Genomic DNA, 23,537 nt, shown 5'->3' with positions numbered 1-23,537 from the left:
GACCTGAATAGCAATATCTTAAGAGAAAGACATCTGCTCGTTGGTTTCGAATCTATTGGCTTGTCCTCAGTTAGTTTACAAACTCCGACATATTTTACCAATACCTGTGATACTCTTCTTGACCTTTTCTTTGTTAATGACCTAGTAAGATTTTATTGTATGACCAAGTCTGTGTAACAGTTTTCTTTAAGCGTGACCTTACCTTTCTGACGAATGATTTTACCGTAGATTATAATTCTGACACACTTTCGAATTTATTGACTATGTGATTAGACGTCCATATATATGTTTCCTAATATCGAGCATCAATTGCATATTTTTAACAGCAACATTGAATACCTGTATAACAAATGTGTATTAATAAAACAAAAAACTAACCATCCAATGCAAAATTCCTGGTTATTATTCCTGGTTCTATGTTAATGACTTTCCTAATGTTCTGTCCATTTATACACTGATGATGTGCTGTTCTATGTTAATAAGCCTTTATGTCAAGTTAACTATTGTATTAGTATGTGTAATACTTTGCTTTTTAAAATTAATAACTGGGCCATTGAATAGGGACTAGAAATAGACACAAAAAAACTATTGTATTGTTAGCCTAAGTCAGTGAATTGATATTAAGACCTTAATTTATTTTTAAACAAGAAAGGAAGCAAATTTCGGCAAGCCGAAGTTCATATACCCTTGCAACTATTGCAAAAATTAAATATATTTTAAAACATTAAAACTATGATTTACTTGCGTATATGTCTAAAAACATTGAAGCTATGATGATTTGCAGCTCAATTATAATATAGTTATTTTATATATTTTTATTATTTCTATGGGAGCTTTATGATATACTCGTCCGATTTTGATGAAATTTAAACCGTTATTCTGAAATATTTAACCGTTACTAAATTTCGAAGAACTAAAAAAAAAATTAAAAAGCAGCAAAGTTATAATTTGTTTTTTATTTATTTTTTCGATTGTTGCTTTTGGAGCTATATGCTATAGTCGTCCGATCCGGCTCGTTCCGACTTATAACCTACCTGCAATAGAAAGACAACTTTTGGGAAAGACTTCACCTCCTCGTCTGAATGGACGATAAAACCTATAATTTGTGTACATTTGGGTGTCCCTTATATGATGAAAAAAAATTTTTTTTAAATTTTAAAATGCATACCCGCTTATTTTTTATAAATGCTAAAAGGAATTTGAATACAAAATTTTACTTTTCTAGCATGATTGCAACCCGTGCCGACCGATCTACAAAGTTGATGAAAAATCATATTTTGGTTTAATATTTCGGTCTGCTGCGTTATTACGATAAGTGAAGTCAATAAAAGTAAAAATTAAATTGCATAGATAGCAGTATTTATTTAAAACATAAAAGTAGCTTTGATCATCCAGGGTAACTTTTCTGTAGTGTACTTTTTTTACAGTCTAGATATAAATTTCTGTGTTCTTGAACACAGCGCAGCAAAAACTCTTTTTGTTCTTCTTCAACCGTGATAAGCCCGTTAAAACCCTGTACTAATTTAGCAGCCCTTTCAGCAGTGTCATTTACCACCTTTAAATGACTAATTCTTTTTTTAGCTTCAAGAAAAGCTGCATGTTTATTTCAAAAAGAAACATTTTCTTGAAGAAAGCTGTTGTCGATCTGCCTCAACTGCAGATTGAAATAGATAGAAATTGTTTACTTTTCTCTGAAATCATCGAGCTTTTATCTTAAAGAAAAAACAAATTGAATATCAAAAAAAAAATATAATAATTATACCTACAAAAATATATTTAAAAAAAACAACTCTTGCGATAATTCTTCCCTTGATGGAATATAGCGTTTTCCAAAATTTGAACTTTTGGCCCTGCTTAAGCTGGCAATAATTTTTGTCTTAATTTGGTTATCGACTTCGTCAACTCGCGGTAATCGTCTCTTATAAAAAAAAACTGTGCTTAGTTGTGTCTTATAACCAGCATGCCGTCAACGTTGCAGATATTGAGGAATGGCTACGCCAACAGCTGATCAACCTCCGAACAAGGGGTCACGAAAAGGTTGAAAGCTTAAGCAAGTGGCAGGTGGATGAACAACAACGACTAGTAGAGCTGCTGCTAAAGAAGCAGAAAGAAATTCCATACGAGCAGGTGGAACAGGAGCTGAGCCAGGATCATGCCCGGCTACAGAGCCTCTCGCAGACGCATCACATTGGCATCGACCAGGTCGACCAATGGCTGCGGGAGGAGCTGCGGCGCCTACAAAGCTCCGGCCTCGTCCAGTTTGAGCAGCAGACCCAGTGGCAGCAGAAGATCAGCAATGGATTCAATGACTGGTTGCAGCAGCAGCGCAACGGCTCAAGCTACCAAGAGTTCGTTGATTTTCTTAAGCGAGATAAACAGCGGCTAGACGGTATCGCCTCCGACTATCACGTGACAGTCGAGCAGGTGGAAAAGTGGGTAAGGTTATTTAAATATGATTTAACTCAACATTTTTTTTTTTATTTTTAATTTTGAGCAAAAATCAAAAAGCGGCAAGTTTTTATGAAAAGTTTTTTTATATGGAATATATATTCTTGAGGATCAACAGCAGAGTCGATCTAGGCATATCCTTTTGACTGTCTGTCGGTGCTCCCGGATGAACGTCGAGATCTCCGGAAGTATAAAAGATAGAAGTTTGGGATTAAGTGGCCGCACCCACTCTAACAGCCACAAATCGCAAAAGACTGTCTGTCATTAATTTAGTGTAAATGAAAAAAACAATAATTTTTTAAGAATAAAGGGGCACCTGACAATAGTGTTCCTTCTTGTTTTCTTCGAATTTATATTAATATGGAATAAGTATACGGATTATTATTTCTGTGGGAAGGAATTTCAAAAATCCACCAGCTAATGTAATAGACGGGTTGTTATTGAATATATATGGTTATCGACTTCGTCAACTCGCGGTTATCATCTCTTATAAAAAAAACTGTGCATAGTTGTGTCTTATAAAACATTAACAAAGACGAAATGTTTGTTTCGGAAACATGTGCTTTATGAAATCAATGCATAGTCGAATGTCATTTGAATCGATTTTTTTAAAATTATCTCTGAACTTTTTAAAGAGCAGAATATCAGGGCTAATAGTTATTTGCTTTATCTTGGTTTCAAAAGCAGCTGTCAGGACCAACTCATAAACATGATGACGACAAGCGGGAAGCAAAATTTCTCTTTCTAAGTTCTGTTCCAAAATAGCACAAGCTCCATTGAAACGCCCAGTATTCGATGCAGTTCATTATTTGTACCTCATTGCGTAGGTTCCAGTCAAACAAAGTAGTTAAGATTGCTTAGATTGCTTTTGCCTGATCTTTTCCAGAAGAACTCTCAAGTTTTGGTACTGCAAGAAGCTGTTCTCTACCATCAAATGAAGCAATGATTGGCAAGCATTCTACTTTTTAACTATTAAGAATCCGGGTAATAGTTTCATCGCAATGGATTGTGAGGATGTCAGGTATATTGTTTTGAAATTCAGTTTTAATTGCTTCTGCGCTTGATTATCTAGTCTCAGTACGAATTCGCCGAATCGATGATTTGTTGATAGGAAAATCCTCGCTGCTTATATCAAGCGCTTCTACTACCGCCTGAAGAATATATACGGAGTATCTTATAATCAACTGGCATCGATCTAAAGCTTTGACAAGTTTAGGTGTGATAAGATTCTTTCTACCACTTTTTATACTTTTTTCAGAGCAGGCAAAGTCTAGCAAAACCAGTTCAGGATTTATAAGTTCTTCGTCCGATTCTTGCGAATACTGTAAGTTGCTTGGTATAGAAGTAGATGTAAAAGCCAATAGCTCTCTTTGCTTTACATGCCTTTCCTCTTCTTTCATTCTAGCTCTTTCTTCTTTCTCCGTAAATTTTTTTTTCTACACCAGCTAAATATACATCTTATATACCACTTGTTACTTATTAATTGCTTATGCATATACTAATATTCGTTAATATCTGAGTTGAGTTACCTCTCAATGCAGTTGATGCGCCGACACACAGCGACAGTCGGGTTTTTATATAACACATGCACTTAAAAATATGCTGGTCGTTAGATTTTATATATTTATTGCGGTAAAGTGCTACAAAGAATGTAATTTTTGAATTGGTACAGTGTGAACCCGATATGTGCGCATACTACAGCTAATACGGTATGGTATAGCTCCCTTTGCCTTTGCCTCTAGTTGCCTACCATCTCATTTCAAAACCAATTCGCCTTGACGGGTTTTAAACAGTAAAAGCGCTGACAGAAGCCCGGAACTGCGAGACAAAGCAAGAGCATTGCATGTGTCTCCGAGGTGGCAACACTGGCCCTGTGACAGCGCTGGCCGCGGTGGATGAGTAAAGAGTTCTAATAGTCGGGAAACTCGACTATAGCGTTTTATGTCTACCGATAAGTGGGACCGAAACTCACTCACAGAGTCTAACACCTACGGTCTAACATGTCTCAGAGCGACGTGACAGACATGTTAACTGTTTTGCGATTTGTGGACGTGGCTCCGTTTTGAAATAAACTTGCGCTGCATAGAAAAAACTAGAATCTGCATGCCCAATTCCAAATCTCTAGCTTTTGTAGTTTCTGAGATTTCGACGTTCATACCGCTGGATAGTGGGACAGAAGGACAGACAGACAGACAGACGGACATGGCTAGATTGACTCGGCTATTGATTCTGATAACATTTTCCTTCTACCTGTTATATACTTTTCAACGAATAGTATATATCCTTTTACTCTACGATTAACGGGTATAATAAATATAATATATATTCTAATTGTGGCAACCAAACGCATGTAACCTTTTTTGGTACACTGCACTACCAGTATTGGCCGGTTATCCGGACTTTAAGTGCACATGAAATGTTGAGGACTATTTTTTTTTACGATCACACTAAGCGGTTAAATCTAACGCTTCTGACGGCGCTCTGTCGGCTTATCCTAAAAATGTTCTAAGTCGTGGTGCGGGAGCAATACATCTCTCCCACCTCTCGTACCAGATTTTCTATGTTGAAGTTGTTTCATATCGTCCATAATAGTGTTGAGCCGTTCGTGGAACACTACTTTGCTTCTCCGTTATGTTTAACTAAGCTTTTATCCGCACCTCCACATTGGTTATAATTGTTTTACCAGCTTACCAAAACGCTGGTTCATTTGCTCGCCCGAATTCGCATCCACCTCTCTATATTCAAGATGGCAAAACTGGTGTAATTTTAATTCGGTCCAAAAAGATTGCCGACCAGTGTGAATAGTTTGCCTCAATTCTCCGTCCTACTTCCACAATCGGCCTGTTAAAGTGCCTTTGATAAGGGAAGTGTTTGAGTTCTTGCCATTTTTGTCAAATAAAATATGTTTAAGCTGCACGAGTATATATATTTCATCTTTGCCCTTTATAACGAGTGATGAGCCGACAATTAAACAATATTTAAGAATTGAGTCAGAATTAAAAAAAAAACAATTGTCTTAATATGGATTCCGATTTTAACCTGTGGCCACTGGAAAAAATTGTAGATGTATTCTTGACCAACGGGCGAGCTTTCTAATTTTATTATTTTTTTTTTTTGATAATTTTTACAATTAACCATTAAATATTAAGAAAAACAAAAAAATAACGATAGTTAAAATAAAATTAAAACTGGTATTAAGCAAATATTTACGGATTCCTACTCGAAAGAGCAGTGTCCAGACGCGTCTCCCAGTTAGATCACGCAAAAGTGTACCAAATACACAATTTTCTCTACAAGGTGAAATATGTTATATTTAAAAAAAATGCGCTGTATTCTATGGCGTTATAAAATCTCTGTTAATTTGCTAAAATTCAGGGCTTCAGTGTGCTTGGTTCTGGTTATTTTTATGTCGGTATATACATAAACAAATATTCACGAATGGAATTTGGCACATTCATAAATTAAAAAAAATGTTACATGGAATGGGGAAATTTTTTCTGAAAAAGGAACAAATTTGTTCGAAACTATTCTTCTTGTTTTTATAAGAAATTTTAGAAACTATATACTTACAAACTTCCTAATTGCAGGTGCATAACGATCGCCGTTTTCTAATAAAGCTCGCGGAACAACACCACGTGCGTATTGTGGATGTGGAAGACTATGTGAAGCAGGTGATCGAAGACTTACGCAAAAATGGCCAGTTTGAGATCGAGCAACTCCAAACATGGCAGAGAGTCGAGCGAGACTACATTAAGAGCTTAATTGCTGAATACAAAAACGGTCTGACTACGGCGGAGTACGAAGAAAAACTTCTGGCTGACCGCACTCATCTGAAGCACCTAGCTGATCAGTACCGCTTAAATGTGGAGCAGATCGAAGAGTGGATGATTGCGGAACTAAAACGCCTACGGGGCAGCACGGAAGAATCTATAAGGAACCTTAGTGTCTGGCAGGAGTCCGAGCTGGCGCGCCTGCAAAATCTAGTTAAACAGCAAAACCACCTTACCTTTGTGGAGTTCGAGATGGAGCTAAACCAGGAGCGGGAGCGTCTACAAAAGCTAGCTAACCAGCATGCCGTCAACGTTGCAGATATTGAGGAATGGCTACGCCAACAGCTGATCAACCTCCGAACAAGGGGTCACGAAAAGGTTGAAAGCTTAAGCAAGTGGCAGGTGGATGAACAACAACGACTAGTAGAGCTGCTGCTAAAGAAGCAGAAAGAAATTCCATACGAGCAGGTGGAACAGGAGCTGAGCCAGGATCATGCCCGGCTACAGAGCCTCTCGCAGACGCATCACATTGGCATCGACCAGGTCGACCAATGGCTGCGGGAGGAGCTGCGGCGCCTACAAAGCTCCGGCCTCGTCCAGTTTGAGCAGCAGACCCAGTGGCAGCAGAAGATCAGCAATGGATTCAATGACTGGTTGCAGCAGCAGCGCAACGGCTCAAGCTACCAAGAGTTCGTTGATTTTCTTAAGCGAGATAAACAGCGGCTAGACGGTATCGCCTCCGACTATCACGTGACAGTCGAGCAGGTGGAGAAGTGGGTAAGGTTATTTAAATATGATTTAACTCAACATTTTTTTTTTTATTTTTAATTTTGAGCAAAAATCAAAAAGCGGCAAGTTTTTATGAAAAGTTTTTTTATATGGAATATATATTCTTGAGGATCAACAGCAGAGTCGATCTAGGCATGTCCTTTTGACTGTCTGTCGGTGCGCGCGGATGAACGTCGAGATCTCGGGAAGTATAAAAGATAGAAGTTTGGGGTTAAGTGGCCACACAAAAAGCGGCAAGTTTTTATGAAAAGCTTTTTTATATGGAATATATTCTTGAGGATCAACAGCGGAGTCGATCTAGGCATGTCCTTTTGACTGTCTGTCGGTGCTCCCGGATGAAAGTCGAGATCTCCGGAAGTATAAAAGATAGAAGTTTGGGATTAAGTGGCCGCACCCACTCTAACAGCCACAAATCGCAAAAGACTGTCTGTCATTAATTTAGTGTAAATGAAAAAAACAATAATTTTTTTAAGAATAAAGGGACACCTGACAATAGTGTTCCTTCTTGTTTTTCTTCGAATTTATATTAATATGGAATAAGTATACGGATTATTATTTCTGTGGGAAGGAATTTCAAAAATCCACTAGCTAATGTAAAAGACGGGTTGTTATTGAATATGTAGCCGCAATATTGAAATCAGCAAAGAATAGTCCGATCTCAAAAAATGACAAGGCAATGCTTTTCTTAAAGCCGGTGCATACCATATTTGTGTAATTCGGCATTGCATTAGTTTTTCAGTATCATTTAAAAAGAAGAAAGGAAGCAAGGTTCGGCAAGCCAAAGGTATGATTACCTTGCGTTTATGTTTAAAAACATTGAAGCTATGATGATTTGCAGCATAATTATTCGATAGTTCCTATTACAGATATACGATATCGTTTTCCGATTTTAATAAAATTAAAAGCGTAATTCTGAACTTTCAAATTATTAATAAGTCAAAAAAAAAAACAAGAAAGAAAGCAAACTTCGGCAAGCCGAAGTTCATATACCCTTGCAGATATTGCAAGAATTTAACATTTTTGAAAACATTAAAATTATGATTTACTGCGTATATGTTTAAAAACATTAAAGCTATGATGATTAGCAGCTCAATTATTATATAGTTATTTTATATTTTTATTATTTCTTTGGGAGCTATATGATATAGTCGTCCGATTTTGATAAAATTTAAACCATAATTCTGAAATAATTAAACATTGCTATATGTCGAAGAACTGAACAAAAAAATTAAAAAACAGTAAAGTTATAATTTTTTTCATTTATTTTTCCGATTGTTCCTATGGGAGCTATATGCTATAGTCGTCCGATTTTGATATAATTTAAACCGTAAATCGGAAATATTTAACCATTACTAAACGTCGAAGAACTAAACAAAAAATTAAAAAACAGCAAAGTTATAATTTTTTTTCATTTATTTTTCCGATTGTTCCTATGGGAGCTATATGCTATAGTCGTCCGATCCGGCTCGTTCCGACTTATATACTACCTGCAATAGAAAGACAACTTTTGGGAAAGTTTCATGCAGATAGCTTTAAAACTGAGAGACTAGTTTGCATATAAACGGACGGACAGGCGGACAGACTGACAGACAGACAGACAGACGGACAGACGGACGGACAGACGGACAGACGGACATGGCTAGATCGACTCTACTAGTGATGCTGATCAAGAATATATATACTTTATAGGGTCGGAGATGTCTCCTTCACTGCGTTGCAAACTTCTGACTGAAATTATAATACACTCTGCAAGGGTATAAAAATTTTATTAAACAAAAATAATTAGTTACGCGTAAGGACGCTTATAGGCACTAGTAGTGCCTAATATATATACCGAGATATCAACGTGAAGAAATCTGTTGAATATGCCAAAATACAAAATACAATACGCCCCGTTTTAAAAATAATAAAAGTTTGAACTTCTGGACAATTTTGACGAAGAAGAGCCTATAAAAGTTCCTGATCCCGCAAGCGGTTATAAAAGAAATTAAATCTTTCCTACTGACGATATAGTTCGTGCTTTGGAATTGGAATGCATTTCATAAACATAGTTAACTATCAAACCCGGCGAACTCCGTTTCATCACCAGGTGGCTTCGTTTTATGTAACATTTCGTTTGGTGATTAAAAGATGAAAACCAGTTATCACTAGCCGAGTCGATCTAGCCATGTCCGTCCGTCCGTCCGTTTGTCCGTCTGTCCGTCCGTTAAACTAGTCTCTCAGTTTTAAAGCTATCTGCATGAAACTTTTCGAAAAGTTGTCTTTCTATTGCAGGTAGTATATAAGTCGGATCGAGCCGGATCGGAATTACGGTTTAAATTTCATCAAAATCGGACGACTATAGCATATAGCTCCCATAGGAACAATCATGAAAATAAATAAAAAAAATTTTAACTTTGGTGTTTTTTAATTTTTTTTTGTAGTTCTTCGAGATATAGTAATGGTTAAGTATTTCAGAATTTCGGTTAAAATTTCATCAAAATCGGACGACTATAGCATATAGCTCCCATATGAACAATCGTATAGCTGCCATAGGAACTATCGAATAATTAAGCTGCAAATCATCATAGCTTCAATGTTTTTAAACATACACGCAAGTAAATCATAATTTAAACGTTTTAAAGAGTATTTAGTTTTTGAAATAGCTGCAAGGGTATATAAACTTCGGGTTGCCGAAGTTTGCTTCCTTTCTTGTTTTTTGTTATATTTGAAAAGGGAAAATTTTATTTCATTTCACATCAGTAATTCATTTCGATTACAAAAATGGCTTCTGGAGTTATAACGTCAGGAAGGAAAACCCAACTTTATTTTATATAATAGATTTGTGCGTATCCGTTGGCATTCGTATCAATGCTGTTTTGAACATATTAACCACAGCATTATAGTACAACTATATTGCACCGCACATTCAGCCGATCCACCATCGACAAAATGAAATATATTTGCAGAAATTGATGCGGCTCATTTGGTGAACCGCGAATGATATATTTGTCTTTGTATCTGTAATTGCAAACAATCATTTGTTGATGAATACGGTGTAACTTCTGATCGTGTGATGGTGTAGTGTGTGGTGTATATGTAGTTGTTATGTGTTGCAATTCATTGTGTTGGTGTGAGTGATTGGTTATGTTTGTTGTATCTTTTACTTTGCAAGTCGGCATGAAGCAGCCTTCTCGAATGATATTAGCTCCAAAGGAAGTAATGCGAAAACAGTTATTATATTCAAGGACGTGTTGAAGAAAATGGCTCCAATGAATGAATCCATCGAACAATGGATTCAGTGGCTGTGATGATGTAAGTAATGGATCCAGTTTGACTTTTCCACTTGCGCAGCGCAATCCAGCCCTTTCTCTTTTGAACTTTAACGCATTGCAATATCGGCATAAAGTCGTCATTGGTCCAATATCTAAATTTTCATCATCACTGCAGTTCGCAGTGGGATTACATTGGAATGCCAAGCGATTGTATGATGCCAATGATCTTCGTGTCATCACGCTTTGTCCCAATCGGTAATTTTCTGCGATGTTCGCACGGTGATAAGTGGTGAATTTAACCTCAAATGCACGTTCCAGATAATTTACACAGTGCAACTTTCCACCTTAAAGACAAATGCCTGCTGTTGAAGTTGAATAAAAATTTGCACAATACACGTGATTGCTTTGATGGTTTCGAATTGAAATGTTAAGAAACGAATAAATTTTAAATTTTTTTCACAGTTTCACAGTAAACACAATACCTACATAAAATATTGGTGTATAACATGCTACGTATCAGAGATGACGCTGTCTGTAAAAAAAGATTTTCAGGCTTTTCAGTAAATTTTTTTTTTTGCTATAAACCTCACGGAGCCCGAGACCTTTCCAACGAATGCAAAACCGTGGAAATCGGTTCGTGCGTTCCGGAGGTATAGCGCCAGGAAGGAAAGTCCGATTTTTTTATATAAAAGATGGAGAAAAAAGTTCCACATCCTATATTTAAAATTGGACTAAGTTCTGAAATTAAGCAAATTAAGAAAAAATCAGTTCACTCAATGTAGAATCTGCAATACGATCTACATTGTAGAATTTTTGTTGAAAAACCAATCAAATTGTCAAGAATTCGGTCACACGAAGACTTATTGTACAATGCGCTCAGTGTGCATTGCATGTTAAGATTTACACGCCACAGCATCCTGCGAAGCCAATTAAGAGGATGCAACAGTATGGAAAATCGCTGACGTCGGAGGTAACAATACTTACACCTCTACAGAGTCCCCGTGAACAAGACCTTAAAAAAACTTTTGCATTCCAGAATTAAACTAACACCCCTACTGGCCTGACACACAAACGCAGAAACCCCATTATACTCTGCCACAACACCCGCAGTGTCATTCGCTAGCGCTCTTCGGTATTGAAGTGGTTCCAATCACTACAACTGGGCCAGTACCACAAACAAACAGCGATTCAAAAGATCCAAAAAAAAATACAATTAAAAATTGCCAAATGACAAGGAATTACTGATCGCCACTCTGCAACATTCACGCAGACAACAACGTCAGAGCTAATGTGGAGTCAAAACCTCCTGTTCCAAATACTTAAAAGCCGGCATAATAAAAAATGTACTCTCTAATAATTTGCTTTTGGAATTCAAACGAAATTTTCCAGCACAAGCTAGATCTGCCGAAGCTTAAACTCTAGATGGAAATTGACATCATGATAATCTCAGAAACTCATCTAACAAGCAAAAATAATTTCTAATAATTATTCATTTTATGGCACAAATCAACAGTACTGAAATGAAATCATTTCCCCTTCTGTTTATTTGTTTGTTTGTTTGTTTTAATGAAATCGACCACGAATCGCGACATCACTGTGAGACATGTTAGACTTTCGTTTACACATGTGTTTCAGCCTTATCTATCGGTAGACAAATATATGATTTGCTATGACCCACTGAATATCTAAAAAAACCGAGTACGTATATTGGAAAACTGCAGGAGCAGCTAAGAGCACACATACTAATAAATGCTCGCTCTCAATTTGACGGGGAAACTTGTCAATTTCTGAGTGAAAACAGCGGTTTTGTACTGTTGGTGTGTGATCGCTGCTCGGTTTCGGTTTCGGATTCGGCTCATACAAACGTTAGAAAGCACACGTGTAAAAAAAACGATTTCACTGTCTTTCTTTTTGAATTCTGGCTCAATGTTATTTTTACTAATGTGTCTATGTACAATATATTTGGATCAGATGGGAGTTTCAAAGTTTGGCGACGGCCTGGAGATGCCGATATAAACATTAAAACACGGTTGAGAAGGTGCTATGGTTTGGGGTTGTGTATGCCACAAAATGAACATTGATATTCTAAAACGAAATCTTAAGCAAAGCGCAGATCGCCTTTTCATTGGGTCACCTTTTTACTTTTAACAGGATAATGACCCAAATCATACGGCCTTGAATATTCGCCTGTGCTTGCTTAAAACTTCTCAGCAGAGTGCAGATCTTAATACCTATCTAGCACGTGTGGAATAAATTGGACGAGAACTTAAGGGGTCGGGCAATTCGAAATAAATCTGATCTGATGGCAGCGTTAAAAAATAGTAGCAGAAATTCGATCAACCTTATTCAGAAAATTCAGCCCATCCATGCCTCGACGGACTAATAGGGTCTTAAAAATGAAGAGCTACCCACAAACTATTCAATTATTTTTTATCGATTAAATATAGTTGACTTATGTGAAGCAAAATTTACTTAATATTTATGTTATTTTTAAATTCTATACAAAGTAAAATGGTATATTGTATTTGTTTAAATTTATGTAACAGTTTGACAGTAGTACTCTACTTATTTCTTCAAGTTCGACAAGAACTTTATGGAAGAAGGAACTTTTTAGCAACCAAATACTTTGCTTTACAAGTACTTTTTGTAAACTCGGAAAATTAAGTAGTTTATATATTGACTAAATTGGTTAGTGACTTATGGAAGTATGAAAAAAGAAAAGGATTTTCTGTTTAAAGGATAAATACGTTCTTTTTTTTAAGCATGTAATTAAGTAAAAAACAACCACAATATATTTTTAAAATTATGTCCAAAATAGCGGCTAAACTGCTAGCTTACTGAAATGTTTTTTTTAAGACCTTAAGGGTCGGCCATATATATTTTTTATTTGTTTTCATTTACTTGTTTGTTTGGAACCATGAACAGCTCGATGGACTTTATAATTATACAGGAATTGAACAATATTTAAACAATTTAACTATAATATTAATTAATCAACAAAAAGTTGAAAAGTTGAAAAGTCGTAGAGAACACCGGCAGTGCTAACGGACGGAATCATATCATATATCATATCTTGATAATATTGTGAAGACCACATGCTTGCGCAATGCTCAAATGTTGGGCGAACTAAGGAAACATATAGGAGGTTCGTGGTGTACGGATCATCAAATTCCTTGGACCAGTGTTTAATAAATGTTAGTAGTTGGAAATGTTAACAATGTGTTGGTTAATGCACATTTTATGATTATGAACAGGACACCGAGATCTTGAACAGTTTCAATACGTTTTAACACGGAATTTCCAATAGAGTGTGCGGGAACAGTTGGATTGGTTCGATAATACGACGAATTATCATTTACCTATATTAAGCTGTAGCTTATTGACTTGGCACCAGGATTGAAGGTTATTTAAGCCTAGCTGGAGCTGCATGTAGGAACCAGAGGATGTCATATGCTTACTCAACTTCTCATCATCTGCATACATCAAGACTTGACAGGCCTCAATAGTTTGAGAAAGATCAATAATAAATAAGCCATATAATAATAGACCAAGGTGACTACCTTGTGGTACACCAGAGCTTACAAAAACTGTTTTGGAATTTATTCCATTGTATTGAACCTATTTTGTCCGGCCTTTAAGGTTGGATCGAATCCATATCAGAGGAGCTTAAGGGAATCCAAGCAGGAGAATTTTATGGATCTGTAGCTCATGGTTCACTGAATCGAAAGCTTTGCTAAAGTCAGTAAAAATTACATCAGTTTCTTTTAAGGATACGAACCCTTGACTAATGAAGATCGTGAATTTTAGGATGTTTGTTGTAGTAGACCGACATTTTGTGATACTATGTTGAAGCGGCGATATAAGTGAGCGACACTGATGCTGCAGTTGATCGAACAGTTTAGGAATAGCACTAATGTCGGACATGCAGTCCTTTTTATGGAGTGGAATAATGAAAGAACCCAAATTTCTGAGAAGGTGCATAGATCGATGCACTTTTAGAAAATAATGGTTAATGGAACTGCAAGTGGTACTGCACAGTACTTAAGGACGCAGCTTAGCACCATATCCGGACCTGGTGAAAAATACCGACTTATCATTGATAGGCTGCGAAGGAATTTGCATCTATTAAGGATTGAATATAGAATCTGTGTGGGGTAGGTGAAGAGAATCACTTAAATCAGTATTGAGATGAATTGAATGGGGCGAATAGGTGGATTATGCTTTGAATTAAAGAATGTGTAAAATAATTTTGGATTGCTGCGGAATTCATTTTTGCAGCGTATAAGAAAGCTATTATAGCATTCACAATTATGAAGGATGAATTGGAGTTTGCGACGCTTTATTTGTCGACATTCGAGAGTAGTCGACCTTCCGGAAACATTGTTTTAACAGTAGCGTCTTTGGAGTGTTGGGAACCTGAAAAATACCGTTCATAGAAATTTTCAGAGTTGGATGATGAGGTTCCTCTGGAACGGACAGTGGAGTGGCGTGAGTTGCATCACCAAGGTCAGATACAAGATCCGAGATCTAGCAATCTTCCGTTCTGACTTGATATGGAATGGCCAAGGAATAAGTCTATAAGACCATCTTTGAACTCATTTTATTCACTAGGAACTAGTGCAGCGAAATCAGCACAATCTGAGCATGATAGTTATAGTACATAAAAGTCACCCAATACAATTATTCGTCAGAATCACCTGCAAGTTAGGCTATATTCCTGATAGCGGCGAGGTGCTTCAAGAAGATTGAAGCATCCGAAACTGGTGGAATACAGGAGTAGGTTACATAAAGATAAAGAGACATAAGCGAATTCAATATCTTCGCATTCCAAAATGGTCAAAGTCTGGGAAGATAATGCAGATTTAACTGCAATGAGGACACCTCCACCTCGTCTATACAGAAAGTAATTGTTATTATCAGAGACGGTTGAATTAAGCCAAGTCTAACTAAAAGCTATAATACTGGATTCGAAATCAAATGATGATCAAATTTCCTTACGTTTTGTTGAATTTTATCCAGCCCTTTGTAGGCTAAATCGGTTCTTTGTTCGTCATTAACTTCGGATGACATCGATGTTGATTATACATAATAGCTTATATTTCCCAATCGACTGAAGGAGGAGCGCAACACGCTTTTTATCGTTTTAATGAGTGCTGACCGTTGCAGACAGATTGAAAATCCAGTCGATAAAGGGTAGCAAAGTTCCAGTTGTTTGGTTGTGAAGTTTTGACCCAAGCCATGTTGGAAGTTGTTTCAATGATTTTGCAATAATTTCAATAATTTGAATTCTCACGGAGTACTGGTTCGTTGAATACTAATTGATGAGTGAAACAGATGTAAGCAACGGCGGGAACAGTTTCGGCACCGTTGGTACTCTTCTTCAGTGAATCCCATGAATTGATCACTGTGGGCGTTGACCACAATAACGTAAGACATTAGTTTAAATGAGTTCTATGTTCTTTGACTCCCATTTCGAGATTGGAATAACACTGTAGACTTCTTGAGGCGTTGTGGATACCAATGGAAAAATAACGTAGACTATGACATGGGTGTCTGTTGTCGTTACTTTTGTTTGCGTGATTTTGTATATTTCGATTGCATCTTCTGCTGAGATCTGAAGCATTTGCTCTGGTGCTAAAAGATCGATGAACGATGACGAATATCAGAATAAAAGAATTGGAATTGACTCGCATGCTTGTTTATTTTGCATTTTCCGGAACCTTTGGGCTAGTCGGCCGATTCCGGAATTTAAATAATTAATGTCACCATGCTATGAGTACAAATCGTACTATATGATGAGTGTCCATTCTGAAACTGCCATCCGAGCGGTGCCACGTTGCTCATACTCTATTCCAGGGTTATTTGCGAAACTTGAAGTATTGGCATTCTGTGCTACCCATCACTACTTTATTCGACGTGTTGGTGGCTCGTCAATATTCTTAAGGGGCTCTATTTCGGGCTTTGGGTGTTTCCAACATTTATCGTCTGGGAATATCGGTGTCAACCGAGTGAGTGGACTCTTGAATTTCTAGAGGCTTTCTGCTTTGCTGTTGCTTACAGTTATGAGCGTATGTCGGAGCTGCGGCAGGCATCGACTTTTGGTAGTCGATTAAGAATTTTACAAGCAATATCTTGTCAAGAACATTCCGGCCTAATTTTCCCGATCTATTTCATGCATGCTTCATGAATCAAATATGCCCGCGATCAAAAGGATTTGGTACCTAAAAACCCCATTGACTAGGAACGCTGATTGAACGATAGGCCATATAGAACTAAAAGAAGAAAACTTTAGAAGAAATATAATTTGACTCACATGACAAGCCAAAACAGCTTGCGACCACAGTTATCGGTCGATTTCCGCACCAAAACGTATCTTGCGACAGCGTCAAGTCATTAAAAGAGCTATATCTAACTACAGTAGAATCCCTCGCATCGTTAAAGGGTCTAGGCATTGACTTGTTAGCTTGGAATCCATCCCCTGTCGCGATGTTGTCAAATAAGCTAAGAAAATGTCGAAACCAATAAAATTTGACTTGCGCAGTAATGGTTAAATATTTCAGAATTACGGTTTAAATTTCATCAAAATCGGACGACTATAACATAAAGCTCCCATGGGAACAACAAAATATTTTCAAAAAATTTAACTTTTTTATTTTGTAATTTTATTTACTCAAGCACTAAGTGTAGGTGCGGCGAACAACAGTATCTACAACCTTCTCGCCACAACCAAGGTTGAAGTACAAGCCAATAGCGGGCAATACGCTTATTTCAGAACACTGCTTGACTCTGAATCACAAACTAACCTGATCACTGAATGAATGGTTTCAATGTTGACGTTGAAGCTCTACGATGTCACATTACGAGTTGAAGGGATTCACATATAGTGAATTTACAGTATGGTGATTTTACACAGCGAAATAAAGCATTTGTGTTACCCCACATAATAGCCAATCAATCATTATCTCTGAAAAATACGAAGTTTTTCAAGGAATACGCAGTCTGGAGAAGGAACCCGTCGGAAGAACTTAAAAGTATCGTATGATACTACATCTGCTTCGTTTCTGGCAACAAAATGATTAAACCACTTAGCGATGATACGAAAGAAAAGTACCCGTTGGGATCAGCTCTGAGATGACTTGCTTCCTGTTGGTTTCAAGCTCCGCAAAATGTGCTCAAATAACAAAAAAAAAATAGAAGAAAATTCCAAGAATGACGTTGTTAACAACTCAAGCCGTTGAACATCACGTAAGAACGCTGGGTCTACTACAACAACAACGGTAACGGAATGCATTTTAAACTCTCGACCAATTAAGTTCCAAAACACTTTCTAATTGGCGAACCACTAACGTCTCACCCTGAGGTAAACACCGGCCACAAGGAAATGACATTAGTTAAGCGCAGGGAGTTGGTTTTAGGTTAAAGTGGAATATAGAAGCGCCAAACTTTAGCGAAAAACTATTGCTTTTGATGAAGAAGATAATTTTCCAGTTATGAAGTGGCCACTGGAAAGATCATTAAAATATAACCAAGTGAAAACAACCGTGCTGTAGGTGATGTAAAAACAGCCTCTGGAATATTCAAGAGTCACTCGGTTAGCGCCGTTGTTCCCGGAAGATAAATGTTGCAAACGCCCAAAGCCCGAAATAGAGTCCCTTGAGGATTTCGACGAGCCACAAACAAGTCGTATATAGAAGTAATGGGTACCACTAACTATCAACTATCAAAGCAAGCATATATAGTATTAACAGCTCATCTGATTTTGCTAGCCTCCAGTCTGCAACGAATACAAACAGAGGTAACAAACCTATTAACTGATATTAGTCATCCGACAATTAGTTCTCTTCTGGACTCTCCGAAGCTACTAAAAGAACAACTCAATAAAATCAGATATAATTTAGCACCAGTCCAAATGATTCCGGTCTCAACGGAAGCTGCAATCGAACTATACAAAATCAGGCAAGCAGAAGGAAAGTCATCAGACACCCATGTCATAGTCCTCGTCAAACAACTTTCGACATGGTTGGGTCAACAATTTATATAATAGGCTGATATATGGGGTAACAACAATACTTCAATTCGTTGTGTAAAACCACTCTTGTGGAGCTTCAATGTCATATTTTCAGTTTCAGTACCCAATTTAATCGTTCGAATACCTCTTTGGTTTCAATTCCTCACATCCCTTCCTACAGAATATACTTTGCCGCTTGTTGGTGATGCACACGTCAAATTGTTTGATTTCGACATTTTCTCAGATTTTCTTGTATTTAAAATCAAGCATGGTATGCAATGGCTGTATTTACTTAGAGCTTCCAAGAGTTTGCTCATACAAAGCCTTATTTAGTATGACCAGCTTATTTGACAGCATCACGACAAAGAATGGATCCTAAGCTAAAACGTGAATGCCTGGACCCTTTAACGAGGCGAGTGATTCTATAGTAGTTAGATATAATTCTGGTGCAGCAATGGACTAATAACTGCGGTCACAAGCTGTTTTGGCTTGTCATATGAGTGAACTAATATTTCCCATGCCTGCAAATTTTTATCTCCTTTGAGTTCTATATGGCGTATCATTCTTTCAGCATTCCCGGTCAATATGGTTTTTAGGTACCACATCTTTTTGATCGCGGGAATATTGTTTCATGAACCTGTAGCGCTTGGCGCAGCTGCAGATGGTCCCACGCCGTCTAGATGCAAGGTAATAATCGGTGGCGCCATCGTGATCTTGCTGGGGAGGATTGGTGGCCTGGCAGGGTAAGATGAATCGGGGTAACAGGGCGAATTGTCAGACTATCCCTGAGTGAGAGAATTTCTCCAATTATGTGGGGAGATACGTTGCCGCCTTTATTGCAGCGTCATTAGCCGCCATTGTGATTAGCCAAAGTGATTAGGTGGCACAAGTGCTCAAGGCGAGGCAACCACAAACAGCAGCAGCAAGTATCACGGCAAAGGAGCCCAAAAGGAATAGCCCAGCATTACGGATTACGGATTACGGCCAAGTTCAGGGGTGAGTGAGAAGCGAATGAGGTCTGTTAAGTTTTGTAAGGAGGCTCAATTTCTTGCATAGGTGTAGGCCAGTGCTGCAGTGCTGTGAAGCCACCACAGCTCAAAAGACACCAAAATCGCCGCTTCAAAAGGCGAAGGAGCAGATCAAAAGAAACCGGCGGTCAAAGCAGTGTCCGGCGCGAGATCGAGCGTTTCGCCAAAGTCGACGTTGCCGTTGAAGGTTTCTGAGTTGCACCACGGGAAGGGGCATAATATCTGCCTATAGCCTAATCATCAGCCCCGACCAGAAATTAAGCAGCAAAAGCTGCAGCAATGTGGAAAAATCAATGGAATTAAATTGGTCTTGCAGAGGGTATTATAATTTCAGTCAGAAGTTTGCAACGCAGTGAAGGAGACATCTCCGACCCTATAAAGTATATATATTCTTAAACAGCATCAAAGTCGATCTAGCCATATTCGTCTGTCCGTCTGTTTCTACGCAAACTAGTCTCTCAGTTCTAAAGCTATCTGCATGAAACTTTCCCAAAAGTTGTCTTTCTATTGCAGGTAGTATATAAGTCGGAACGAGCCGGATCGGACGACTATAGCATATAGCTCCCATAGGAACAATCGGAAAATAAATTTAAAAAAATTATAACTTTGGGGTTTTTTAATTTTTTTGTTAGTTCTTCGAGATATAGTAATTGTTAAATATTTCAGAACTACGGTTTAAATTTCATCAAAATCAGACGACTATAGCATATAGCTCCCATAGGAACAATCGTACAGCTGCCATAGGAACTATCGAATAATTAAGCTGCAAATCATTATAGCTTCAATGTTTTTAAAACTACACGCAAGTAAATCATAATTTTAACGTTTTCAAGAGTGTTTAGTTTTTGAAATAGCTGCAAGGGTACATGAACTTCGGCTTGCCGAAGTTTGCTTGCTTTCTTGTTTTCTATTAATCTTTGGTGTGCGAATAGAGTGAGTTATCTAGTGAGTGAGTAAAAATAAGGAATGTGTGTCTTTTTGGAGTTTTTTTTGGTAGTTTTAAATATGAATTAGGCTTAAAGTAAGAAAAAAAAGTCAAAGAAGAAAACCCATGCAAAAGTACGAGAATTCCTTTAGCGGTATCGGAATATGTTTAAATAAATACAATTTTAAGTTCCTTCCAAATAGCAGCTTTCCGAAAGCGCTTTCATCGATGGATGCTTAATAAGCAGTACTTACATAACTTTACTAACTTAACAACTAAAGATTAAAGTACTCATGGTGTAATCCTTTGGTGAAAATTGGTTTACGTTCGTCTAGCTATAAGAATTAAGCGTTTCCGACACTGCAAAGTAATGGTATGTGGTTACTCGGTCTATATCTATCGACACGCGAATCATTTTTTAAAATCGATCAACTATTTAGAAGCCATTTAAATCAAACATAATCAGTTATGTCATTGCAAGCGTTATCTATATATATGTTTTCCATAAATATAATGCTGTCCTTTGCTGGCGTCACCTGCCGGAGGTGGCAGTATTACGTGTATCTAAAAGTCGAACACGGCTCTCGTTCTTTTTTTAACTAATTTATTTTAACTAATTTATTTTTGTATGATTTTTGGTTATTTTACTGTTTGTTAAATTCAACCAACAGTTAAAGCATTTTGACAGTAAGATCGGTGGACTTTAAATCAATTTTAAAATGTAACATATACAAATGTTGGGATTAAGAGCAAACAAAGTTTATCAAATGACAATAACGTTGACAAGCGAAAGTTATATATAACAGCAAAAACATTATGCAAATTTGGGCAGATATGACAGACAATTTATTAGATTTATTTATTGTTTAATATTTCTTTGAAAATTTAAATTCTAAAATAACTTAACACCTTTTTTAAACAGGTTCAAAAAGAAGCCGCTCGTCTTTCGCTCATTGGAGTCATAGATCGTCCGCAGGACAACGTCAAGTACGAGGATATTGGCAAAATATGGGTTGAAGACAAGTCTTCCTCCTGGAAAGAAGAACTGGTGGCGCGTCTTCGAAGTGTTACCCTCCAGCGACCATTTTCTAGGCAAGAGTTTGAGAGCTATTTGATTCGTAACAAGCCGATATTTGAGCAGATCGCACGCCAGTACCACGTGACTATCGAAGATATCCACTTTTGGCTGCAAAAGAGTGCTAGTAACGAGGGCCTAGTCACTTCCGCTTGGCAAGACAAGGAACGGTTACACATCGAAGATCTGATCAACCAGCAAGGGCGCATGCGGCTGAGGTGGACCATCGAGGAGCTTGAACTCCGACTGGAAAACGATCTGAAGCACATCCAGGACGTTATTGTTCAGTATCATGTGACTGTCGAGGAGCTGAAAAGATGGTACCAAAACGAGCTTAATCAACTGCTGAAACAGCGCAGGATCGATCGCGGTCAAGGCCTTTGGTGGCAGAGTCCTGAACTTAAACGGATCTACTTAGCAACCCTGAAAAACCAGGGCAATAGTCGAAAGTTTCTAGAAAATCAATTGTTAAGTGACGTCCAAGTTTTGGCCCGAGAGTATCGCATCACTGTGGAAGAGCTGCGTCTATTTATTCAGGATAAGCTGCTTCGTTTCTCGGACATGGGATTTTTCGTAGACACTGGACGTCAGGACAACTGGCGCAATCAGGAACGAAAGCGCCTGCGCGAAGTGGCAACCGCCATAGTAATCACTGAGCAAGAGCTCCTTGAGTTCATCTCACAGGACATGAAGTTCCAGACGCAATTGGCCCAGCTCTATCAGGTGGGTCTGGTTCAGTTAGCGCCAGTGCAACGCATTTTTATCGGCAACATGGCCCGTGAACAGTTGCTGGAGCAGCGCCGTCTGAACAATCTTACTAATTGGCAGCAGCGGGAACGAGACCGCCTTTACGATTTCATCGGCAACCAAAACATGACGCAGGTAGAGCTAATGGGCTGGCAGAGCCAAAACTCCCGCTTACTGCAAGACTTTTCTCAGAGGTATGAAATCTCGGAGCAGCAGCTCAAGGACTGGCAGAAGCAGGAACTTGGGCGCATCAAGCAGTTGGCACAATACTACGGCATGTCGCAGAGTGACCTGCAACAATTTCGGGAGGGTGAACTGCTCCATCTAGCCTACGAGAACCACCGCACCCTTATGTCTGTCACCGAAGTCCAAAAGTGGGAAGCGCGTCACCAGTGGTCCCTGAGACGTTTGCAGAGAAGATACGGCAAGTTTGGAGACGAGTTGGTTGCATGGCGTCGAACCCTTTTCCTGCTTAGTCAGGGACTTATTGACCTACCGTTAAACAGCAGCGCTGACGGTGGATACGTTCTGGATCCAGGGAGCACCAACGCCACTGCTGTCTACAAACCAATATTCTCCAAAGAACGTGGTGACCAGCCGCCGCACACCTACGGGGAGACCTTTGACGAGGGTGACGAACCGGGTCTAGAGGGCGAGATGAGCCTTCCTCGACCTTCGCATCCCTTTCCCATTATACCCACATCCACGCCTGTTCCACAAAACAAGGATGGACCAGTAGGCGGGTACGAGTACCGGCGTCAGGAATACAACTTCAACGTACCAATAGGCACAGCCTCGTCCTCGGCAAGCGGGGGATCCACCGGGTCCTTTGCTAGCGCCTCTGCAACCATGGGAAAGTGGAATCGGTCGGCTGGGGATGAACCGTCACAACAAGAAGAGGATCTCTCTGAACAGCAGCAGGTGGAGGATCTAGGATGGAACGGAAATCTGGAGGGTCTTGAACAGCAAAAGCAGGTTGAGGACTCGGACTGGAACAAGCAGTTTGAGGATCTTGGACAGCAGCAAGCTCAACTTGAAGATCAAAATGGATCCAAAAGCAAGATCCAGTTTCAACCTCAATCCTCGAAAGTGAGTATTCGATTAGTCATACACATGCCTTATTTTTAATTTCTATATTTTTTTTTATATGCTAAGGTTTTAAGTTAATTAAACTAATAGCCTTCAAAGCTGTAAATATAGGATTATCCTTTAAGCCTTAGTAAAAATTTACTCCTTCAAAATTGCAGTTTGATGTCATTATTGACTATAAAGCCTAAATAATAATTATATATATATATATATGTAATATTTGATTAAGAAGAATAACTCTTATAAATAGATTTACAATCTATCGCCTAAATTTCAGCCACTTAATCAAATCGCGACAATGATTATTTTCTACAAATCATAAAGATATTGGAACTTTATATTTTATTTTTGGAGCTTGAGCCGGAATAGTAGGAACATCTTTAAGAATTTTAATTCGAGCTGAA

The 23,537-nt window shown here is 38.2% G+C and overlaps 1 protein-coding gene across 1 annotated transcript in view; it reads left to right on the top strand.

Annotated features, from left to right (window-relative positions):
- Positions 1-23,172, top strand: part of LOC108141926 (tiggrin) — a 61,705-nt gene extending 38,533 nt beyond the window's left edge. The window contains exons 4-5 of the mRNA XM_041708817.1: positions 6,036-6,995; positions 21,145-23,172. Coding sequence (XP_041564751.1) covers positions 6,036-6,995; positions 21,145-23,172 — 2,988 coding nt within the window. The remainder of the gene's footprint in view (positions 1-6,035; positions 6,996-21,144) is intronic.
- The last annotated feature ends 365 nt before the right edge of the window (positions 23,173-23,537 follow it).

This window comes from Drosophila elegans, unplaced genomic scaffold (genome assembly GCF_018152505.1).
Source record: "Drosophila elegans isolate 14027-0461.03 unplaced genomic scaffold, ASM1815250v1 contig_397, whole genome shotgun sequence".
NCBI lineage: Eukaryota > Metazoa > Arthropoda > Insecta > Diptera > Drosophilidae > Drosophila > Drosophila elegans.
This window is presented reverse-complemented; position numbering and strand designations above follow the sequence as displayed.